Source organism: Martes martes (genome assembly GCF_963455335.1).
Source record: "Martes martes genome assembly, chromosome: 18".
NCBI lineage: Eukaryota > Metazoa > Chordata > Mammalia > Carnivora > Mustelidae > Martes > Martes martes.
In genome coordinates, this window is record NC_137906.1 from 26838628 (window position 1) to 26862039 (window position 23412).

Consider the following 23412-nt stretch of genomic DNA (forward strand, 5'->3'; position numbering starts at 1 on the left):
TAAGCTGTGCGTACTTCCATACCACACCACGACTAGAACAGCAAGAGGAGAAGGGGAGCCCAAAGACCGAACTCTTCTGCAGACTGAACCCCACGTTGGCAAGTGCTCTGCACAGCAGACAAGGGATTATCTCTGGGGCAGTACAGACTTAACACCCCTTCTGTTGTGGGAAGACCTCCTGAGAGCCAGGAGTTCTGTTACTTGACCTTTGTCCCAAATCCATTTTGCCCTTGACCCAGGCCCAGTGAAGGATTGAGTTCCAGTGCTAAGATGTTGGGTCCTTGAAGAATGGAGAATTTGGGTGAAGAAAGAAGGTGTTAGTACTACTATTAGGCACTTGGAAGGCTTAATATAGGGATTAAAAATGGGATTTGAGGGGCGCCTGGGTGGCTCAGTAGGTTAAAGCCTCTGCCTTCGGCTCAGGTCATGATCCCAGAGTCCTGGGATCGAGCCCTTCATCGGGCTCTCTGCTCTGCAGGGAGCCTACTTCCTCCTCTCTCTCTGCCTGCCTCTCTGCCTAGTTGTGATTTCTCTCTGTCAAATAAATAAAATATTTTTTTTTAAATGGGATTTGAGATCAGGGAAAACTAAATCCGATTTTATGTTCAGCAATTTAATAGCTCTATGACCTTGGACAAGTTCCTTACTTGATCTGTAAAATAGGGGCAGTATTTTTTTTTTTTAAGATTTTCTTTATTTTTGAGAGACAGCACGAGTGAGGGGAGGGACAGAGGGAGAAGCAGACTCCCTGTTGACTGGGGGCTCAATCCCAGGAACCTGGGATCATGACCTGAGCTGAAGGCAGATGCTTAAATTGAGCCACCCAGGCACCCAAAATAGGGGCAGTATTGGTACCGCCCTAGGGGTAGCTGATTAAATGACAGAGTGCATGTAAAAGGCATGTAAAATGTTATTAACATTTATGGATTCCCTGACATATACCAGACACTTTCAAATGCTTTCCATGTGTTTGCAACAACACGGTGAGGTTACTACCATCACAATCCCACTCTATTTTTTAAAAAGATTTATTTGAGAGAGAGTTGGGGGGGAGGGGGAGCGTTGCACAGAGGGAGAGAGAGAATCTCCAGCCTTAGTGCTGAGCACAGAGTTCAACACAGTGCTCAGTCTCACCACCCTACGATCATGACTTGAGCCGAAACCAAGAGTCCAATGCTTAACAGACTGCACCACCCAGGTGCCCCACAATCCCACCTTATAGTGAAGGACACCAAAGCACAGGGAAGTTAAATAACTTGCCTAAAGTCACACACCAGTAACAGCATAAGGATTTGGTCCAGGTGATGTAATTCCAGAGCTCATACCCTAAACCCCTGCCTATCATTGTATCCAGCCCATAGCAAGGACTCACTAATGAGAAACAACTTGATCATTCCCAACACCTATTACGGTGCCTGTCACATGGTAGATGCTCAATAATGTTTGTTCAAGGACTGAATTATGGGATAGCCAACTGGAAATTTATCAAGGAAACTAGAGGTACAGACCTAGTTCAGGTGGGAGTTGTAGATAAATAATTCAGGATTCAGCAGCATCAAGGGGTCATCCCAAGAAACTCAATACAGATAAAAATTGCACCCTCAGGGCGCCTGGGTGGCTCAGTCGGTTGGGCGACTGCCTTTGGCTCGGGTCATGATCTCAGGGTTCTGGGATCGAGTCCCTTGTAGGACTCCCTGCTCGGCAGGAAGTCTGCTTGCCCCTCTGTTCCTCCCCCTGCTTGTTCTCTCTCTCTCTCTCTCTCAAATAAATTAATTAAATTTAAAAATTGCACCCTCTGCTGTTCATTCAACTGCTCCTCTGCCCTCAGGATGCCGCAGCCTGGTAATGGGAAAAGACTGTCTCAGAGGGCTTAAGAAATCCATTACTGAGTTAACAATACTCATTTTCTCATTTGGAGATCAATGTCTGCAATCCTGTTTTGACAAGAATTTCACCAAGACATAAATACTCCATTTTTATTAGATGCAAACTTCTAAATAAAATTATACCTACCATTTCCTAAAGTGGGAGTAGTGTTTAAACAGGACAATAAACCACAGTTGAGCAGGGAACCTGATGCAGGACTCAATCCCAGGACCCTGGGATCATGACCTGAGCGGAAGGCAGACGCTTAACCAACTAAGCCACCCAGGCACCCCAAAGAAGACAGTCTTTTTTTTTTTTTTTTAATTTTATTTATTTGGCAGAAAGAGACACCGCGAGAGAGGGAACACAAGCAGGGGGAGTGGGAGAAGGAGAAGCAGGCTTGCCGTAGAGCGGGGAGCCCGATGTGGGGCTCAATCCCAGAACCCTGGGATCAGGACCTGAGCCAAAGGCAGATGCTTAATGACTGAGCCACCCAGGTGCCCCAAGAAGAGAGGACAGAGTCTTAAGCAGACTCCGTGCTGAGCACAGAACCCAGCACAGAGCTCAATCTCACGACCTCCAGATCATGACCTGAGCTAAAACCAAGAGGTGAACACCCAACCAACAGAGCCACCCAGGCGCCCCTCCCTAATGCAATATTCTGAGCTCCCTATTTGCATGTTCAGGTGGCTTTTATGGTCAGGCATTTTGGGAAGAAGTACAGCACTCCCCCCTCATCCCTGGGCGGATGCCTTAAGTCCTGGATGGTACCCAACCTTATATATACTATGAGTCTTCCCATCACACACACCTATGGTAAAGCTTACCTTAGAAATCAGACCCAGTAAGACAGTAACAGTAACAATATACTATAGAACAAGTTAGGTGAATGTAATCTCTCTCCAAACATTGTCCCGTACTCACCCTTCTTCTCATGATTGAAGGAGATAAAATGCCTGTGTGATGTGACATAGCCTTAGGCTACTACTGACCTCCTGATGACGGGGCAGAAGGAGAATCATCTGCTTCCTGGCTGCAGACCATGGGTCATGGAAACTTGAAAAAGCGAAACCATGCATAAGGTATTCTAGATCCTGGCTCACTAGTTCTCAGCCCTGGTTTTCCACGGAAACCATTTGGGGACCCTTAAAGAAAAAGTACAGGCACCTGATTTGGTTGGTCTAGAGTGGGGCCTGGGCCTGACTGTTGTGGGTCAGCGGCTCCTGTGATTCTGAGTGCAGCAGGCACTGAGGACCCTGAAGCCTAACGGGGCCCTGAGAGGACTGGGAGCGTTGACCCCTGTTAGAAAGCTGAACGGTACCGACCCAAAATTCATACGCTGGAAATCTGAACCCAATACCTCAAAATGTAACCGTATTTGGATATATAGCCTTTAATTAGGTGACTAAGTTATATTAAAGCCATTAGGGTGGGACCTAATCCAATCTGCCCATTGACCTTATAAGGAGAGGAAATTTGAACACCTAAAGGTACATGCAAAAAAAAAAAGCAAAAAGTAAAAGAATTACAGCGAGAAGGTGGCCACCTGCAAGCCCAGGAGGCATCAGAAGGCAACGAAAACTGTGGACACTGACAGGACTATGACCTTGGACATCTCCGCCTCCAGGAATGTTGAAAAATAAGTTTGTTGTTTAAGTCAGCCCTTCTGTGGGATTTGGTTACAGCAGCCCTAGCAAGCCAATATAGTCCCTATCTCAAGCTTAAGGTTGTTCTTTTTTTTAATTTTTTAAAAAGATTTTATTTATTTATTTGACAGACAGAGATCACAAGCAGGCAGGCAGAGAGAGCGGGAAGCAGGCTCCCCCTGAGCAGAGAGCCTGATGCGGGGCTCGATCCCAGAACCCTGGGATCACGACCCAAGCCGAAGACAGAGGCTTTAACCCACTGAGCCACCGAGGTGCTCCCTTTTTAAAAAATTTTAAAAAATATTTTATTCATTTATTTGAGAGAGAAAGCATGAGAGGGAGGAAGAGCAGAGGGAGAGGGAGAGGCAGACTCCCTGCTGAGCAGGGAGCCCAACATGGTGCTCAATCCCAGGACCCTGGGATTCGGACCTGAGCTGAAGGCAGACACTTAACCAACTGAGCCACCCAGGCACCTCTCAAGTCCAAGTTTTAAAAGTATCCTTACATCCAAATGTTTGTGATACCTACACACTAGATCTTTCTCCTTTCCTGATACTTCCGGGAGAAGTAGGAGTTGACACAAGCCATGGAAGCAAATGGAGAACCATTCCAGATATAAGCTCTTAGCATACGGTAAACAAGCAAAAATGCTACTTTCAGAGGGAGTTCATATTGTAGTGGAGAAGCCAAAGAAGCACAAAGCAGCATTAAGATGACACAGAGGGGGTTAAAAGTCACTTCAGACATCAGTTCGGTGGGCTGCCTTCACTGACCTCACCAAGTTAAGTCTCCCGTAGTCTCCTGGGCTTCTCCTTCACAGCACCTATCACAATCACAATTAGTTACTATTTATTAATTTCCTGTCTAAATTAATCTGCTAGGGACGCCTGGGTGGCTCAGTTGGTTGAGCGTCTGCCTTTAGCTCAGGTTAAGATCCCAGGGATTCGTTTCTCTCTTTCCCTCTACCCCCCTCCCAACTCATGTTCTCTCTGCTCTCTCTCTCAAGTAAATAAATAATCTTTTTAAAAAATGAAATAAATTAATCTGCTAGGCAATAAGCCCAGGAGGGCACTGACAGTGTCTTGAGTTGCTCACCATCTTGTTCACAACTACTTGGCACGTATTTATTGAATGAATGAATAAACACAGCTAGCAACCACTAGCAGGCATAAAACCTCAAAAATTAACCAGCCGATGAAAGGAGTTAACGAATAAGTAAGTGAACGAAAACGTGAATCGATGACTAAACATTGACTACATGCTTGTGTTTCAAACGCATGTTAAATGTTTTCAAAATTCAGTTCCAATTACATTTCATGGTGGTGATTACTCAAGAAGGGACTTCTCACCTGAATAATTTGGTGATTTCTACCTTTCTGATGGATGCTTCAGTTCTAAGTACAGTCACACGCCTTGTGAATCATTTAGCAAATCTGCAAAACAAACTATATGTTGGGGCACCTGGCTGGCTTAGTTGGAAGAGGGTGCCACTCTTGATTTTAGGGTCGTGAGTTCAAGCCCCCTGCTGGGTGTAGAGATTACTTCAATAAATAAAAATTTATTATTTATTACTTAAATAAATAAAAATATTAAAAAGAATGCTATATATACATATGTGTGCATACACACACACATACATATATATTCATTCCACACACACACATACATACATATGTTTCACACATCACCACTGGTTTCATGTTCGATTCAACGTTAAGACTTTGATGCTGACTCATGTATCAACCTCACAGGGGCAGAGTCCCAATCCACACCCACACCAACCCTAGATCAACCCCCAAGACTCATACTTGATATGCAATAAAGGTTTTAGATAAGATCTCTTGTTGTGTTTCACCTTTGGGTAACATGGGGTGGGATATTTTAGTTCAAAGTCATGAACAAATGTAGGTTCCCAAATTTAGAGGCCTCACATTCCTGATTGAGGATCCCATTTTTTATTCAGGCTGGACCATTTGTCTGAGCACTGGTTTCCAAACCTTTGCCGGGGCTGGGAGGAGAGATTTCTAAGGACCAATAATTCATTCGCACATCTCTTAAGGACTGAATACATAATTCCCAGGTTCTCTCTTCCAGGTCTTTATGAATCAGTTTAAATGTTACAATAGTCTTTATTTTAAAAGCCCAAATATTTTATCTTGGAAAATCAGCAATCCAGGTATAAAAAAAGAAACCAGAAGGGAATGGCCAAATTTGCTTCAGTATATACAATGTGGCCAGTGTCCCGTCCTGGCTAATAATGGCTTGAATTCCCTTCTGAAGCTCAGAGAGGCCCGGGTGTCATGGAAGAAGTAGTTCCATCTTTGTCTTTTCATTTGATGGGTGTCTGACTGCCGCAACAAATATCACGTCTCTGGATTCTCTTCTTGAACTGATCGCCTTAATCGCAAGTCTAGGTTGGACAGAGAAAAGAGGAATGAGCACCGATGCACCACTGCCTCGTGTCTCCAAGGGAAAAACCAAATTCAAGATCCTCCTGCCTTCTTCTGTTAAGTTTCTGCAATTCTCCCCTTGAACTCCCACCATTAGGTGCCATCAGTAAATGCTATCCCAAAAAGATGGATGGGTTTGTTTGTTTCCTCCCTAAAATTCATTCCCCTCTGGACTCAACTCCTGACTTCCTTTGGGAAGTCAACCCTTCCCCATTCTCAGTCCCTAGGGTCTGTTTGGTTGCACCACCTCTACCGACAGATGTCCGATCTGGCCAATGAATCATCACATTTTCATGGCCACAGAAATTGGCTCATGGATGCACACATCACCCAGTCAGATCCAATGAAATACATTGAGAATTCTGGGTCTCTCCTTCTTTCCCACTAGACTTGAATCTGAGAAGGTACAAGAGGCTGATAAATTGTGAGCAAGAGCCTGTTCGAGAAAGGAGCGAACACGGAAAAAAAAAAAAAAAAAAAAACAGAACAGAAAGAAACCAGGTTCTGGGGACATATTCTGAGTCTCAGCTTCTGGCCATGCTTCAGGCAAGAATTATTCTTGGATTTTTGCTAAAGCCAGTTTGGGTTGGTTCTTTTAATTGAAAGGGTCATGCATGAGCAGTTCTGACCCTCTCTCATTTGGTTAAACTGGGTGTCCTTCAGGGCCAGTCTGGTTACTCACCATGAGCAGCATCATGTTCCCTGACATGGAAAGGGTCCGGTTGCTGAAAGGGAATAAAACAGGGGGCCTCATCACTGGAAGAGAATACAGACTCAGGTCCTGTTGCATAGCTGATGGCATCTGTGAGCCCCCTGCCATTTCAAAATTAAGATGTGGCAGATGGAAACCAGGGCTCTGCCACAGACAAAGCAAACATGTTTTGTTTGGCCTTTTAAGGGAAAGTGATTCCATTAATTTATTCATTCATTCCATAGACATTTACTGAGCATCTACAATATGCCAGGTAATATATCAGGGCCCGGGGCTGTAAGGGTACAGACAGCATCTCTGCCTGAACAGGGTTTACAGTCAGGCCACTAGATGCTGTATCTACATCATGCTAATGGTTTTAATTTGCGTAGATAATAAATGACATGGCGGTCTCTTCCGACAAGATCCTAGCTTCCAAAAAACCAGTGGCATTTGAATTAAAGTGGATTTACTGTTTATCCATACCTTCTGGGACACCAAGGAAGCTAACAAGGGTTTTGGACTTAGAGCAGGATTTCAAATACCTCTTATACCCTCTTGGGAAGCATAAAATTGGTAAAATCTTCTTAAGAGTATGATATGGTAAAATCTATTAACATTATCATGGGCATGCCCTATGGCAAAAATACTCACGTAAAAATAGTTTAAAATGTTTCATTACACACTGTTTTTAGTATTAGAAACAAAAAACCTGGAAACAACCCAAATGTCCAAGTATGTACAAACTGAAACGATGTCAGAAATTTAGTATTAAGTGATGAGGGATGGAGTTATGATACCAGGTGTACAGTATAGCCCCACTTTTCTAATAAATTAATAAATTTGTATATGTAGACACATATTTAGAGATGCCTAGGGAAGAAGATCCGGAAGAGTATACACTGAACCATTATCACCGTGGGACGAGATTTCAAGGTACTTTCCTTCTCAGTGGAAATACTTCTGGATGACTGGATTATACAAGAGATGCACCCAAGCCCCATGAGGGCCTTCACCATGGTAACCCCAGCACCAAGAATAGCTTGGATAGGGTCGAACGGACATTATTTGTTAAATAAAAAATACAGAAATGTTTAAACATAGAAAGTGAAGTGCCCTTATGTTATCCTAGTTTCCTGATGCACATTTTATAAGGAGGCGAGTCTGTGTCACGAGCGAGGACCCCAAGGCAACCTCCAGTCTCACCTCTACATCTCTCCTTTCCAGGATGAATGAGCTGGTGTTTGCTCTCTTCTCCACATCCTGCAGCTTGGTCAACTTTTCTATCAGGAACATTTTATCTTTGCCCTCCTGCCAAGAAGGAAAACAAAAACAAGAACAAAAATATGGAGGATGGTGTGAGGTTAAAAAGAAAATGATGGAAAGAAGGGTGATTTTTTTTTTTTTTAAGCCAGGTAGGGTCCCAGACACAGGATAGAGACTGCCGCCATGTTTTCTCTCTCTCTCTCTCTCTTCTTTTTAAGATTTACTTATGTATTTGAAGGGGGGAGGGGGTGGGAGAGGGCAGAGGGAGAGAGTCTTTTTTTTTTTTTTTAAGATTTCATTTATTTATTTGACAGACAGACAGAGACAGTGAGAGAAGGAACACAAGCAGGGGGAGTGGGAGAGGGAGAAGCAGGCTTCCCGCTGAGCATGGAGCCTGATTCGGGGCTCGATCCCAGGACCCTGGGATCATGACCTGAGCCGAAGGCAGATGCTTAACATCTGAGCCACCCAGGCACCCCACCCTTTTTTCTCATTAAACTTTCACCCACAAATTTGAGTATCTAACAACCAGTTATCATTATCATTTAGCATCCAACAGTTTTTGCTGTGGTATTTGCTTCATAATAATTTTCTTTTTTTTTAAGGTTTTATTTATTTATTTGACACAGAGAGAGAGAGTACAAGCAGGGGAAGAGAGAGAAGCAGGCTCTCCGCTGAGCAAGGAGCCCAGTGTAGGGCTCAATCCTAGGACCCCCAGATCACAACCTGAGATGAAGGCAGATGCCCAACTGACTGAGCCACCCAGGCACCCCTCATAATAATTTTCTATTTCCCTCATTCCTTCTACATTTATTCACTGGAATTCCGCAAGGAAGAGCTGTCCTTGGGAATTGGCATTTTAAACAAGTCTGCTAGCTGTCTTGGATATAGCCAACTGGTTTGGAAAGTGCTGGTCTCTAACAGCCATTTCCATACTCTAGTGTCAGTTAGAATTACCTGGAGAGCTTGCAAAAATGAAAACTCCTAGGATTTATCCAAATGATCTTAACTCAGGGAGGCAAAGCTGCATGGTAGTTAAGAGTACAAACTTTGGCCTTGCCCAATTCAAGTCCCACCACTTACTAGCCCTGAGACTTTGGGCAGGTCATTTCACTATGTAAGCCTTAGTTTCCTTAATTTTAAAATAGGGATTAAAGATATGTGTGCCCCAGAGAGAGTAATAAAAATTAAATCAGATTTTTTGTTCATTATTTAGCACATGCCAGGCATCATGTAAATGCTCAACAAATGTTATCTGTTGCCATTACTTGCTGGAGGAGATCAGGGTAATAGGAATTTGCATTTTTAATAAGCATTCAAGAGTTTCAATGAAGGTGATCATACTTTGAGAAGGATTGTTACTGAGCCTATTTCTAGCCTCTTAGTCTGGGTTCTTTTGGAGACAATGAGCCTATCTTTGTGGTCCACCCTCTGGGCCAGACTCCCAAGGATTCAGACCTGTGGAGATGCTTCTGGTGCCTCCCTGAAATGATGCCATCTAAATTCCTCCTCAGTTTACTTGGCACTGCCCTTACAACAGAAGGTTTTAAAATCAAATCCCTCCCCTGTTAAAATCTTCTAAAGGCTTGCCCAAAGTATTCTACGTGCTATATGAGAAAAATACAGGTGATGTTTGTGGGAACAGGCAGGTGAAAGAATATAATTAATCTATGCCTTTTCTTTATACCATATAAAGGACCAACCCAAGTGATCCAAAACCCCAAAGATTCAAGTAGATAGTACCCTGGGGAATCCTGCTTCTTTCCCATGTTCTTAGATATAAGTGTTCATGTCATAATTATGTTGGTATTTAGAAGAAAAGGGAACCAGCCCAGCAGCCATGAGCAACCTTATTCCCAGACTGTGGTCTCTAAATACCATTTCACCAGGACTCCCTGAAAAAATTATTCATGTTCTGGGACACGTACTGAACAAGAAGAGCCTGGAACATCTTGTCCTTCCACAGAGCAAGTAACCTATCAGAAACTTCTAGGGTCATCAGGGGCGCCCGGGTGGCTCAGCTAGTAGTGGCTGCCTTTGGCTTCGGTCATGATCCTAAGGTCCTGGGATTGAGCCCTGCGTGGGGCTCCCTGCTTCTTCCTCTCCCTCTGCAGCTATCCATGCTTGTGCTCTCTCTCTCTCTCTCTGTGTCAAGTAAACAAAATGTGTAAAAAAAAAAAAAAATACTTTTGGGGTCATGTCAAAAGAGTCTCGGAGCTAATTCAAAAGGATTTTCATTAGCAAAGGATGAGACTGTTTAAGCACAAATAAATTATTATAATTGAAAGATGCCCAAGGATACTTAAATCTATGAACCCATAAGGATAATTTTTAAATCCTCACTGGCCACATTTGGAGGTTGCTAGGTGTAGTGGGTCAAACAGTATCTCCCTTTTGAAAAGATATGTCCAAGTTATCCTGACCCCAGTACCTGTGACTATGGCCTTGTTTGGAAATGAGATCTTTGCAGACATAATTAAAGATTCTGAAATGAGATCCTTCTGGATGAGGATGAACCCTAAATTCAATGACAAGTCCTTAAAAGAGAAGGAAGAAACAGGCACACAGGGAAGAAGAACTTGCAAAAATGGAGGCAGAGAGAGCAGTTAGGAAGTTAGGAAGCCCTGAGCAAACAAGGTGAGCCAGTGGTCCCCAAAAGAAGCTATGAGAACTATGGAACAGATTCTCTCTCCCAGCATTGGAAGGTACCAGCCCTGCTGACACCTTGATTTTGGACTTCTGGCATCAAGAACTGTGAGAGAATAAATTTGTTATTTTAAGCCACCAAGTTTGTGGTTATTTGCTATGGCAGGTCCAAGAAACTAATACAGGGGGGTACCAACCCATCATTTCAAAAACTGGTAAATTAAAAGGGAAAAAATGCATCTATGTTGCCTTTCCTCTATAAATTGCATTACAACATAATTACAACATAATCAAATAGTTGGTGAGCAAAAATTCCTTTTTTCATAGAGGAATTCTAGCTAATTAATGCAGAAGAATTTCTAGGAGTAGAGTACCACTGTTTTGTCATTTCTAACAAAATCAGTAGGTCTTCTAGGCAATATTAATCAAAGGCTGCAAAATCCATCAGGTAAAAGGCAGATGGGGAGCCTTACAATGGATGGGTCAGGCTAACTAAGCATGGACCCACTGATTGCTTTTAACATCACAAAAATAGACAACTGGACATTTCACATCTCAAGGTGACGCCATAAGCAGCTCCTAGCATCATCTCTGAAGTATTCTGGCTAAAACACTGAATCTGAATTTAATCAGGTTTTCAAATCTCACCAGCAGGGTACAGGAAATAAAAAGAAAAAAGAAACATGGTGAGCACCACGACAAGGTTGCAAATCAGATATATCCAAAATGTAACAACTACCACAAGACAAATGATCTGGTTTCGTCAACAATAAATGGCAAGAGAAGAGAGGAGGTGTGAACAATTATAGATAAAAAAGAAACTAGGGGTGCCTGGCTGGCTCAGTTGGTTAAGTGACTGCCTTCGACTCAGGTCATGATCCCAAGATCCTGGGATCAAGCCCCACATTGGGCTCTCTGCTCAGTGGAGAGTCTACTTCTCCCTCTCCCTCTGCTGCTCTGCCTGCTTGTGCTCTCTCGCTGTCTCTGTCAAATAAATAAAAATCTGAAAAAGGAAAGAAAGAAGCAAGAAACATATCAACAAATGCTACCTACGGCACTTTCTCAGATACTGATTTGAACAAACCTAGTGTAAAAAGACACTTCATAGAGGTGCCTAGATGGCTCAGATGGTTAAGCCTCTGCCCTTGGCTTAGGTCATGGTCTCCGGTTCTGGGATCGAGCCCCAAGTCGGGCTTCCAGCTCAATGGGGAGTCTGCTTCTCCCCCTCTCTCTGCCTCTCCCCCTGTTTGTGCTTTCTCTATCTCTTTCTCTCTCAAGGAATCAATAAAATCTTTTAAAAAAATTTAAAAAGAACACTTCAGAGGACAATCAGGAAAATTTGACCATTAATTGCAAATGAGATGACAGTAAGGAATTATTACCCTTTCTTTTAGGTGTGATGATGGTATTGTGGTTACATTTTTTACTTTTTTTAAAAATTTATTTATTAGACACAGAGAGAGAAATCACAAGTAGGCAGAGAGGCAAGCAGAGAGAGAGAGAGAGAGAGAGAGAGAGAGAAGCAGGCTCCCTGCTGAGCAGAGAGCCTGATATAGGGCTCGATCCCAGGACCCTGAGATCATGACCTGAGCTGAAGGCAGAGGCTTAACCCACTGAGCCACCCAGGTGCCCCTGTGGTTATACTTTTTAAAAGCCTGTATCTCCATCGGGCTCCCTGCTCAGTGGGGAGCGTGCTTTTCCCTCTCTTCCAGGCTTCTGCTCTCTTACTATCTCTGTCTCTCTCGTAGATAAATAAATAAAATCTTTTTTTTTTAAGTCTGTTTCTCTTAGGCACATATAAGTTTTTAGAGATAAAATGATATAAGTCTAGATTTGTTTTAAAATAATCCAGAGAGGGTGCCTGGGTGGCTCAGTGGGTTAAAGCCTCTGCCTTCAGCTCAGGTCATGACCCCAGGGTCCTGGGATCAAGTTCCGCATCCAGCTCTCTGCTCAGCAGGGAGCCTGCTTCCTCTTCTCTCTCTCTCTGCCTGCCTCTCTGCCTACTTGTGATCTCTGTCTGTCAAATAAATAAATAAAATCTTTAATAAAAAAAAAAGTATCCAGAGAGGGCGCCTGGGTGGCTCAGTGGGTTAAAGCCTCTGCCTTCAGCTCAGGTCATGATCCCAGGGTCCTGGGATCAAGTTCCGCATCAGGCTCTCTGCTGGTCAGGGAGCCTGCATGCCCCTCTCTCTCTGCCTGCCTCTCTGCCTACTTGTGATCTCTCTCTCCCTCTGTCAAATAAATAAATAAAATCTTTTTAAAAAAATAAATTAACTAAATAAAATAAAATAATCCAGAGATGATGAGCACTGGGTGTTATATGTAACAACAATAATAATAAAATAAAATAATCCAGAGATTTATGTGAGGGTTAATAAAATAAGAGTATCCAAATGTTGACAGTAGTTGGTACTGAGTGGTAGGCACGCATGGGTTCAATAAACTGCTCTATTCAGAGTATGTCTGGAAGTTCCCCTTATAAAATGTAAAAAAAAAAAAAAAAAGTGGGAGGAGGATAACAGAGGGACTAAGGGAACTTACATTAATAATCTGTTCATGGAGCAGTCTGATCATAATCTTCCTTCCCTCTGTGATCTGCCAGTAAAGGTAGGTGATGATTCTAGAAGAGAAGAAAAGAATGACAGACACTTTTGCCAATGTTTTGGAGGCCCCAAATTCCAAAAGGATGCAAAGAAACGGAGATATGTGCTTGCAAGTGGATTTTGGCCCTACAGTGTTCCTGAAAAGTTGTATCTGGGTGAGTTACAGGTTAAATACATCAGAGCAATGGCTCTACGGGTGCCTGGGTGGCTCAGTTGGTCAAGCATCTGCCTTCAGCTGGGGTCGGTCATAATCTCAGAGCCCTGGGATCAAGCCCCATGTTGGGCTCCCTCTCAGCACAGAGTCTGCTTCCCCTTCTCCCTCTGAGCCTGCCCCCACCCTGCTTGTGCTCTCTCTCTCAAGTAAATTAAAAAAAAAAAAAAAAAAGAGCAACAGTTCTCAACCTGGCTGCACACGGAATCATGAGAGATGGAAAAAAGATTCATTCCATGGCCTCTTTTCAGATCAATTAACTGAGCTTCTCTGGGCAGAGGGCCAGATGACAGTATTTTTAGAAATTACACATGATTCTCATGTGTAGCCAGTGTGTGAGTCTGGACATTGCTATTCCAACTTCAATGTGACACAAATTTCCTGGGGAGCTTGTCAAAATGCAGATTCTGGGGTTCTGCAGGTCTGGGGTAGGGCCCAAGATTCTGGATCTCTAATAAGCGACCCAGTGAATTAGAAGTACGATGCAACAAGGCCCTAGGAAAGCCCAGCATTTTAAAGAGGTCAGTGACAACCTAGTGTAGGGAAGGGAGGGCATGACCCGGAGCAAGGACACCCTGGTTCTAGCCCCTGTGTCACTCACAGGCTGTGCAGCCCGGAACCTAGCTCTGCAAGCCAGTCCATCTCTGTCTCATCACTTCCACCTATAAAACTGAGAGGCTGCTCTGTAAGCACCATCCACCGGTTCCACTAGCCTGTGCTTTTGAGTTTCGTCTCTCTCGGGGAGGGGCTGCAGTCTCCAGCGCCATCAGGACTAGGCTTCTAGATAGGGACAGCTATTAGCCAACCAGCTGTTCCCGCAAGAAGATGACCCTAGCCTTGGCAGATCTGTTTTTTCACAAGAAGTCAGAAATCAATTGTTTTTATCTGCAAATGGAAGAACACTATCCTACCTACTAACAACGCCCGACCCATTTCAATGTAATCAGAATCTCAGAAAGAATCACACACATAATTTTCCCAAGCAGTCTCAAATCCAAATTTTCATTTTGTGTTCATGTTATTTCTTAAGAGGAGGCACAGCAGGCAGCGCTTTCTTCATAAAACAGGCAAAAAAAAAAGAAAAGAAAAAAAAAAGGAAAACCTAAGACAAGATGATAATAAGTAACTTTTTTAAAAATTCAAGGGCAAGTCAGGAGCATTCAGAATGCTGAGCTACACTGTAGCTCTTTGCTTTCCCAGCAAACCTCCCCCAGACTACCCAGGGCAGAGTTAAGGGTATGTTTCCCTCTCCAGATTCCCCAGGTGCTCCACTTACAACACAATGAGGGTGAGGATGAAAAAGAAATGCACACTTCCGATGAGGTTCCGGTAGATCCAAACAACCCACAGGTAGCTGGGCCTTTTACTCAGGGTGTCGATCCAGCCATAGATGGAGTTAATGAAGAACGGAAGACCTCGGAAGGGGCCACAGTCAGCGGAAGGTTTCAGTCTGGTAAAACAAGGGACAGAAAGACATCTCTAGCACCGGACTTGGGTATAGCTTTTTCTAGAATCAAACTGTCCTTTCTGGCTCTGCCCCTGGAAGCAGCAATTCTTGCCTGCTACACACATACCCTCCTTCCCAACGAAACCCTCTCCCTCGAGGCCTCAGCTGGTATGTTTTTTTTTTGTTTTTTTGTTTTTTTGGTTTTTTTTAAAGATTTTATTTGACAGAGATCACAAGTAGGCAGAGAGGCAGGCAGAGAGAAAGAGGAAGGGAAGCAGGCTCCCCGCTAAGCAGAGATCCCAATGTGGGGCTTGATCCCAGCACCCTGAGATCATGACCTGAGCCGAAGGCAGAGGCCTTAACCCACTGAGCCACCCAGGCGCCCCACAGCTAGTATGTTTTATACACGTGACTTGTACTCTAAGGACCTGCTCCCAGACGGGCTTCTCACCAGATCTACTTTCGCCCATCCAAAGAGCAGACAGTGATACCCTGGCTTGAAGAACTGAACTGGGTGATTAGATTCTTTTTCTGGGGAACTTGAACTAAGAAATATGAAGAGCGGACCCTGTGATTTTTGGAAGCGGAACCTGAATTGTGAATTGTCCATTGTGAAGCTGGAGCTGAATTGTGGCGACAACGGTGGCCACATGTAGTCAGTTGTTATGAACCAACAGAAACTAGAGGGAAACTAGGAACTGGTTAGAGAGAGAGAGAAAAGGGAGATGCAAAGACATCAATAAACAGAGGAGCCTGCCCTGAAGCCACTGGGGTTCCTTATGGTTCCAGTTCTGCTTACATCCTCAAAGTCAACTCCTCTGTTCTTTCATTCGCTCATTCATTCACTCATTCATTCATTCAATAAAAGTTTACTGCACCTGTACCAGGCATCGTGCTAGATACTAACCCTTGGGGATTCCATAGTAAACAAGACAGATGCGGACTGTGCCCTCTTGGGTTTACATTTTAGTAAAAAAGATGGACAACTAGGGGTGCCTGGGTGGCTCCGTCACTTAAGCATCTGCCTTCAGCTCAGGTCATGATCCCAGGTTCCTGGGACGGAGTCCCGCATCTGGCTGGTGGCTCAGTGGGGAGTCTGTTTCTCCCTCTCCCTCTGCCCCTCCCCCCATTCATGCACTCTCCCTTTCTCTTTCAAATAAAATCTTCTTTTTAATTAAAAAATAAACTATGGGAATACTGTTACGCTGAAAATAAATAAAAAATTTAATTAAAAAAAATAAACTATGGGGAAAAAAAGATGAACAACTAATGGGTAATGATTAAACAGACGTTCAAATGAAGGCATTTCTGACCATGAACGATGGACTGAAGAAAGGAAGCTGCCCTGAGAGAGAGCAGAGGTGGAACTGACAGAGACACGCAGGGTCAGGAGGGTCACCTCCTGAAGATGACTTCTGAGCCGAGAAACAGAGGGTGGACAGAAGGCCACCAAGCAAAGGGAGTGGGGAGAACTCCTCAAACAGAGGACTCCACCCTGTGTCAGGAGAGGCTCACAGGGTCCCAGGCACGGAGCAAGAGCCACGAGGATGAAGGAAAGTGGAGCGAAAGTGGGTTGAGGTCAGAGAGTTAGGAGGGAACCAGCTCAAGCAGGGCATTTCCGTTCACTTGGCTGAAGTCCCGTCCCTGTTCTGGGAATCGGCTGTACTTCGAGAAGCGGGGAAGCTGTGTCAAGTCACCTGCTGGGTGGTGACCAAACCAAGATCTCCTTCCCTTGGTTGTTGTGTCTGCTGATTTCCAAGGGAACTTGGGTTAAACAATGTATCAAGCTTATTAAGCATGTCTTCTCACTCTGATGTTTTGACATCCAGGGTCTTACTGACCCTGGAGAGATAGCCCTTGGTCCAGAACCCTTATCCCACCCTCCATCTACTCTATCAGGCTCTCACACTCAGGGTCACTATCCCCATGCCCTGATCACCCCAGGCCCAGGTACCAGACAACTCCAGTCAGCCCCTATACCTCAAAGCCCATTGAAATTGTTCCAACTAGCCAGTCCTAAACCTGCCTACCCTGCCTCGACCTTTCCTTCCCATGGAAACCACCAAAAAGGCTCTTGCTCACATTTTCTCCTCACTCCCTCTGCAACCTGACCAACCCTGGGGCTTCCACATGTGGCCCTCCGTGGTGTGGTATTCCCATCCCCCACCACCACTTCTACTGCAGTCTGAGAACAACAAACCACCTTTTCAACAGCATTCACCTTCTGATCTGCTGGCCTCCCCATACCTTAATCATAATAAAGCTGATAGGTTAAAACACCCACCCACCCCATCTTTAGGGAGCCTCTCACCACAAGGTTCCTATTTCCTACCTCCAGATGGTGATGGCCAGGGTGCACAGGACCCCGGTGAAGGATGGGAAAAAGAGCAAGAAGATGAAGAACGTCATCATCTGTGAGGCTCGCCAGGCTTTGCTTGGAGGCTGGAAATTCATCATCAGGCTGATCTGGAGAGAGAGAAAGAGCCACCTCCCATCTGCGGCCAGAGAAGCAGGCCAGAGGGACCCCACCTGGGCACTGCCTTCCTGATACCCTTTTCAGCACCAACCCCTACCATCCCCAATGCAATTTCAACCACCACAGGGTCACATGGGACTGAGAGAGGCTCATTGATTCCAACTTCAAACTGACTCACATTTTTGACGTAAAACATGATGAAAAGAGTAATCATTTGGATAAAGGGCAGCAGAGGGCAGAAGAAGGTTCCAATCCTATGAGGGAGAAAGAGTGTCAGAGGTCGGGGGAGACACACAGAGTAGGGAGTAGGGGGACATACGGGGGTTTGGAGGGAAGGGAAAGAGGGTGTTACGGGCTGAACTGTGTTTCTCCAAAATGCGTACGTTGGAGTCCTAACTCCCAGTACCTCGGAATGTGATTATATGGTGGAAATAGGGTCTTTAAAGAGGTAATTAAGGTAAAATGAGGTCACTAGGGTGGGCCCTAATGCAATCTGCCTAGTGTCCTTAAAAGAAGAGATTAGGACACAGATACACCCAGAGGAACCAGGTGAGGACACTGCGAGAAGGTGCCATCTATAGGCCAAAGACGGAGGTCTCAGAAGAAACCAACCCTATGAACACCTTGATCTTGGACCTCCAGCCTTCAGAATCATGTTGCTTAAGCCACCCCTTCTGTGGTACTTCGTTTATGGCAGTCCTAACAAAAGGGGGAGACTGCTCTGTCACTGCAGACCAGGAAAACCCCCACCTTACCCAGGATCCTCACTTGTTCTCTTCCCAGCTTTGGGAAAGAGATTTTGCAGGAAGCACCACCCACATACCACCAAATGGCCTTCAGCAAGCCCTAACCTAGATGTCCCAAATATGGGACATGTCCCTCTCCTCCCTTCATGGCATTTAAGACAGTCTGAGGTCCCGCAGGGACAGTCATTAAATTGCACTGAATGGGGTGCCTGGGTGGCTCAGTCAGTTGAGCGACTGCCTTCAGCTCAGGTCATTATCCTGGAGTCCCAGGACTGAGTCCCACATCGGGCTCCCCACTCAGCGGGGAGTAAGCTTTTCCTTCTGACCTCTCCCCTCTCCTGCTCCTTCTATCTCATTCTTTCTCTCAAATAAATAAAATAAAATAAAATAAATAAAATAAATCTTTAAACTGCACTGAGTTACACATGAGAAGGGCATTCCCCCCTCAATTCTCCCTAATGTTCCTAAGCGCCAAGAGAAGAAAATCACACTCTGTTGGCCCTAACACTTGCCCACTTCCCTTTTTTTTCCCCTGAAAGAAAGGGGAGGTGGGGGAGATTTAAACTAAGAGCCTTGGCAGATAGCAGCACCTAGCTAGAATTTAAGGACTGTTTGTGTTGGCTTGGTTTTATTTCACTTCTTTAAAGCGACTGACACGTTTCCTTAAGTAATCTCTGCACCAGAAATGGGACTCAAACTCACGACCCTGAGATCAAGAGTCAGATGCTCTACCAACTGAGCCAGACAGGTGCCCTGGTTGGATTTACTTTTCAAGTTACTTGAAGTTTCTCTCAAATGACACTAGTTTTCCATTTATGGTTGAAAAATAAAGACGCCTTTAACAATGTAAGTAGGGGCACCTGGGTGGCTCAGTCAGTTAAGCGTTTGCCTTCAGCTCAGGTCATGATCCCAGGATCCTGGGATGGAGCCCCACACCGGCTCCCTGCTCAGTGGGCAGTCTGCTTCTCCCTCTCCTGCTCCCCCTGCTTGTGCTCCCTCTCTTGCTGTCAAATAAACATACACCAAAAAATAGGCTGGTGTGCAAAAGCCTGAAGTTTGGGAAACACCTCACCTCACCTCACCTCTATCATCATCCCTAACATACACTTCCTTTCTGCTGTCTTCTTTTTTTAGAAAGAAAGAGAGTGAGCAAGGGAGGGGCAGAGAAGAATGCCAAGCAGGCTCCACAACCAGCACAGAGCAGATGAGGGCTCGATCTCACAACCCCGAGGTCATGACCTGAACTGAAACCAAGAGCCGGATGGTCTACCGATTGAGCCACCCAGGCACCTTTCCATTATCTTCTTTTATTTTAATTATTTAAACTCAATTAGCCAACATATAGTACCTCATTAGTTTTTGATGTAATGTTCAATGATTCATTAGTTGCGTGTAACACCCAGCGCTCATCAGATCACGAGCCCTCCTTAATGCCCATCCCCCACTTACCCCTTCCCTCCAACCCCCTCCTTTCCACAAACCTCAGTTTGTTTTCCGCAGTCTAGAGTCTCTCATGGTTGGTCTCCCTAATGAGTCTATAATCCTACACGCTATTCCTTATATTCCACGTATGAGTGAAACCATATGATAATTGTCTTTCTCTGACTGACTTATTTCACTTAGTGAAATAGTTTCATCTTTCAAAGCTCATCGGCAAAGGCAATATTCTCTTAAAATGCACAGAGGTTAAATCTATAATTGCCATGGAGAAAGGAGAAGATACATGTATTTTCAATTGTGCTTATTGACAATTTATTAATGCAAACCGTAAAGGCCCAGAAGTAATGATAGTCACCTCTGATTGTAACTTTTCCCCCACCTCATGGCTACTGGAACTTTCTGCAAGTGGTCAGTAGTATGAGGGCTTGGTTTCTAGGATTCAAAAACCCAACCAGGGGCGCCTGGGTGGCTCAGTGGGTTAAAGCCTCTGCCTTCGGCTCGGGTCATGATCCCAGGGTCTTGGGATGGAGCCCCACGTTGGGCTCTCTGCTCCCCAGACAGCCTGCTTCCTCCTCTCTCTCTCTCCCTGCCTGCCTCTCTGACTACTTGTAACCTCTGTCTGTCAAATAAATAAATAAAATCTTAAAAAAAAAAAACCAACCAAAGTAAGCACGTGATAAATGGAAATATTTTGTTATTATCATATTAGCTGATTTATGAACATCCTTTATTAAAAAAAATCTAAGAGTGACCCTATGTGCCATAAGGCCCAGCAATCCCACTTCTGGGTATATATCCAAAAGAACTGAAAGCAGGGTCTCAAAGAGACATTTGCATACCCATAGTCATAGCAGTGTTATTCAGAGCAACCAAGAGGTAGAAGCAATCCAAAAGGCCATCCATGGATGGATGGATAAACAAAATGTGGTATATCCATACAATGGGATATTATTCAGTCTTACAAAGGAAAGAAGTGCTCTGTAAGCTACTATATGTAGAACCCAAAGAACATTATGCTAAGTGAAACACGGGAGTCACAAAAAGATAAACCCTGCATGATTCCACTGACATAAAGTATCTAGAGTAGTCAGACTCATAGAGAGAGAAAATAGAGTGCTAGCTGCAAGGGGCTGGGGAAGGGGGAACTGGGGAGTTTTTGTTTAATGGGTAGGGAGTTTCAGCTTTGCAAGATGAAGAGTTCTGGAGATCTGTTGCACAGCTATGCAAATAGACACGGCTCAAATGTACATTTAGAAATGGTTAAGGGGCCATCACATGATGCATGTTCCTACCATCGTTTTTAGAAAGTGCTCATAAGGGTAACAATAGCCAAAATATCCCCACTTACAAAATATTTCTGAGTTGGTTTGAAGATTTTCGAAACTTACCACACCAGAGTTTGTGCATAGATCAATTCCAGGACATTCCTGGCAATGTCAAACTCTTGTAAGCCAGAACTTGTGATAAATTGCATCCCAATGAGTCTGTGAGAAAAAATCTGAGTTTAGTACCCAAATCATCAACTCTCTCCTTCAAAAGATTCCCCACAATCAATAAAGCAGAGGCTCACCAGTTTGGAATAAAGTCCTAAGTTCCCTTAAAAATGTTTGAAAGGGGGGCGCCTGGGTGGCTCAGTGGGTTAAGCCTCTGCCTTTGGCTTAGGTCATGATCCCGGGGTCCTGGGATAGAGCCCCGCATCGGGCTCTCTGCTTGGCAGAGAGCCTGCCTCCCCCTCTCTCTCTGCCTGCCTCTCTGTCTACTTGTGATTTCTGTCTGTCAAATAAATAAATAAAATCTTTTAAAAAAAATGTTTGAAGGTTCCAAGTACAAGCATATTTTCAAAGAAATAATTGAAGGACTTGAGGGAAAATGGAATTAATACAATGCATTTGAATACAGGTACTGCTGAAGTAGTTTAAAACAATTTTAGAGGGGTGCCTGGGTGGCTCAGGTTAAGCATCTGACTCTTTGATTTTAGCTCATGTAATAATCTCAGGGTTGGGGATGCCTGGTGGCTCAGTTGTTAAGTGTCTGCCTTTTGCTGAGGTCATGATTTCGGGATCCTGGGATAAAGCCCTGTATTAGGCTCCCTGTTCCTGTTTTTCCCACTCCCCCTGCTTGCCTTCCCTCTCTCACTGCATCTCTGTCAAATAAATAAAATCATAAATATTAAATAAATAAATAAAATTCCCATAAAAAAAAAACAGAACAAAACAAAAAAACCTCCTCACCTTTACATCCAGACTCTGGACAGAAGCTATAATAAAAGTGAGGTTGGGCAGGGCACCTGGGTGGCTCAGTTGGTTAAGCGACTGACTTCAGCTCAGGTCATGATCCTGGAGTCCTGGGATCAAGTCCCACATTGGGCTCCCTGCTCAGCAGGGAGTCTGCTTCTCCCACTGACCTCTCTCCTCTCATGCTCTCTCTCTTTCATTGTCTCTCTCTACCTCTCAAATAAATAAATAAATAATATTTAAAAAAAAAAAAGTGAGGTTGGGCAGACTGAGTGAGGAGACTGGGCATGTAAGCTACCCACTGAGGAAAGAATCTTTACGTCATGCCATCTTATCATGAGGGCAGCTCACAGAAACTTGTACGTGTCTATAAGGAATGAGATGCTCAGCATATTATTAACAAATAAATGAATAAATCAATAAAAGAGGACTACACATGGGCCAATGAGAACACTGCCTCAATTCTGTATCCCTGGTTTCTAAAATAACAATTAGCACATTAATCAAATCCAACTAAATGAGTCATGACATAAGTCTAGATGTACTGTCAGGGAGAGATGCCACAGCAGAGTCTTAAGATTAATTATAGCAAACACTATATGCAGTGTGACCCTATTTTTGTCTTTGAAATTATATAATACGTACACACACACACACACACACACACACACACAGCAGTATGTGCATAGACAAATCTGGAAGGATATACACTAGAATGAAAATTACCTATAGCGGAAAGTTCTCAAATGACTTTCAGTTTCTGTGTTTTGTTTCTAGCCTTTTTTTTTCCCCAAGAGAAGGTTGTAAAGGGCTAGCTGAACCAAATGAACCTGAACAATAGGGCTGTCAGGTAAAACTGAAATATCGGTTAATTCAGAGGAAAGCAGTATCCCAAAGAACTAAAGGCAGACTTGTAACAGTACACGAGGGACACCTATGTACTAAATATATAAGCATAAAAGATACCCATTCCTCCTGCTTAGCCAAGACAACAGCTTTGGCTCCAACATCAGGTATTAATTACTCAAGGCTGACAAATATTTACCTCCTCAAGAACTCTCCCAGGAAGGAATCAGCTAAAGAGAACACAAAATCCATCAGAAGGAGTCGGTAGATTTCCTGGCCAATGAGGGTTTCCCAACACTGAAAGGCAAACAAGAGTCAGGAGATGGGAGGAGGCTGTTGCTTCCTGCTCAATTCCCATCTGTTCCTGGCATTCTGCACTCATTAGGACATGACATTCATTAGGACTAGGTCAGTTTGACCGAGACCTTGCATACCCAGAAAAGCAGACTCACTCTGGGCACAGATGCAACATTCATTTGTTGAGTTTGTTTTCAAGGGTGTTTATTCCCTGTCTGTGCCCCTTCTCCCCCCAGTAATTCTGGCCCCCCTACATGTACCCCAAACTTTCCCTTCTCACTATCTCTCCTCTTAAAACTTTTCATCCCTGTCCTATGCTCTCTGAATCCCATTTTTCAGCCAGGGAGAGTAGAAGGCATCAATGGCAATAAGGCCTTCACCCTTTTTATTAACCTTAAGAAAATCCATTAATATCTGCTTGACTAAGAAAGTGGCCTAGGGCTTTAGCAGGCTAGCACAAATTGGAAGGCTGACTTATTCAGTTCATGGAACTGGTGGTCAATTATTTCTGCAGGAAGTCAGTTCTATGAGCTGATGGACTGGGAGC

General features: G+C 44.2%; 1 protein-coding gene across 1 annotated transcript in view; it reads right to left on the bottom strand.

Moving 5' to 3' along the window:
• Nucleotides 1-5875: 5875 nt before the first annotated feature.
• Nucleotides 5876-23412, bottom strand: part of TMC5 (transmembrane channel like 5) — a gene marked incomplete at both ends in the record, with an annotated part of 50325 nt that continues 32788 nt past the window's right edge. The window contains 9 exons of the mRNA XM_080830450.1: nt 5876-5922; nt 6645-6687; nt 7860-7964; nt 13107-13185; nt 14656-14829; nt 17159-17292; nt 17481-17556; nt 20877-20972; nt 22768-22865. Coding sequence (XP_080686576.1) covers nt 5876-5922; nt 6645-6687; nt 7860-7964; nt 13107-13185; nt 14656-14829; nt 17159-17292; nt 17481-17556; nt 20877-20972; nt 22768-22865 — 852 coding nt within the window. The remainder of the gene's footprint in view (nt 5923-6644; nt 6688-7859; nt 7965-13106; nt 13186-14655; nt 14830-17158; nt 17293-17480; nt 17557-20876; nt 20973-22767; nt 22866-23412) is intronic.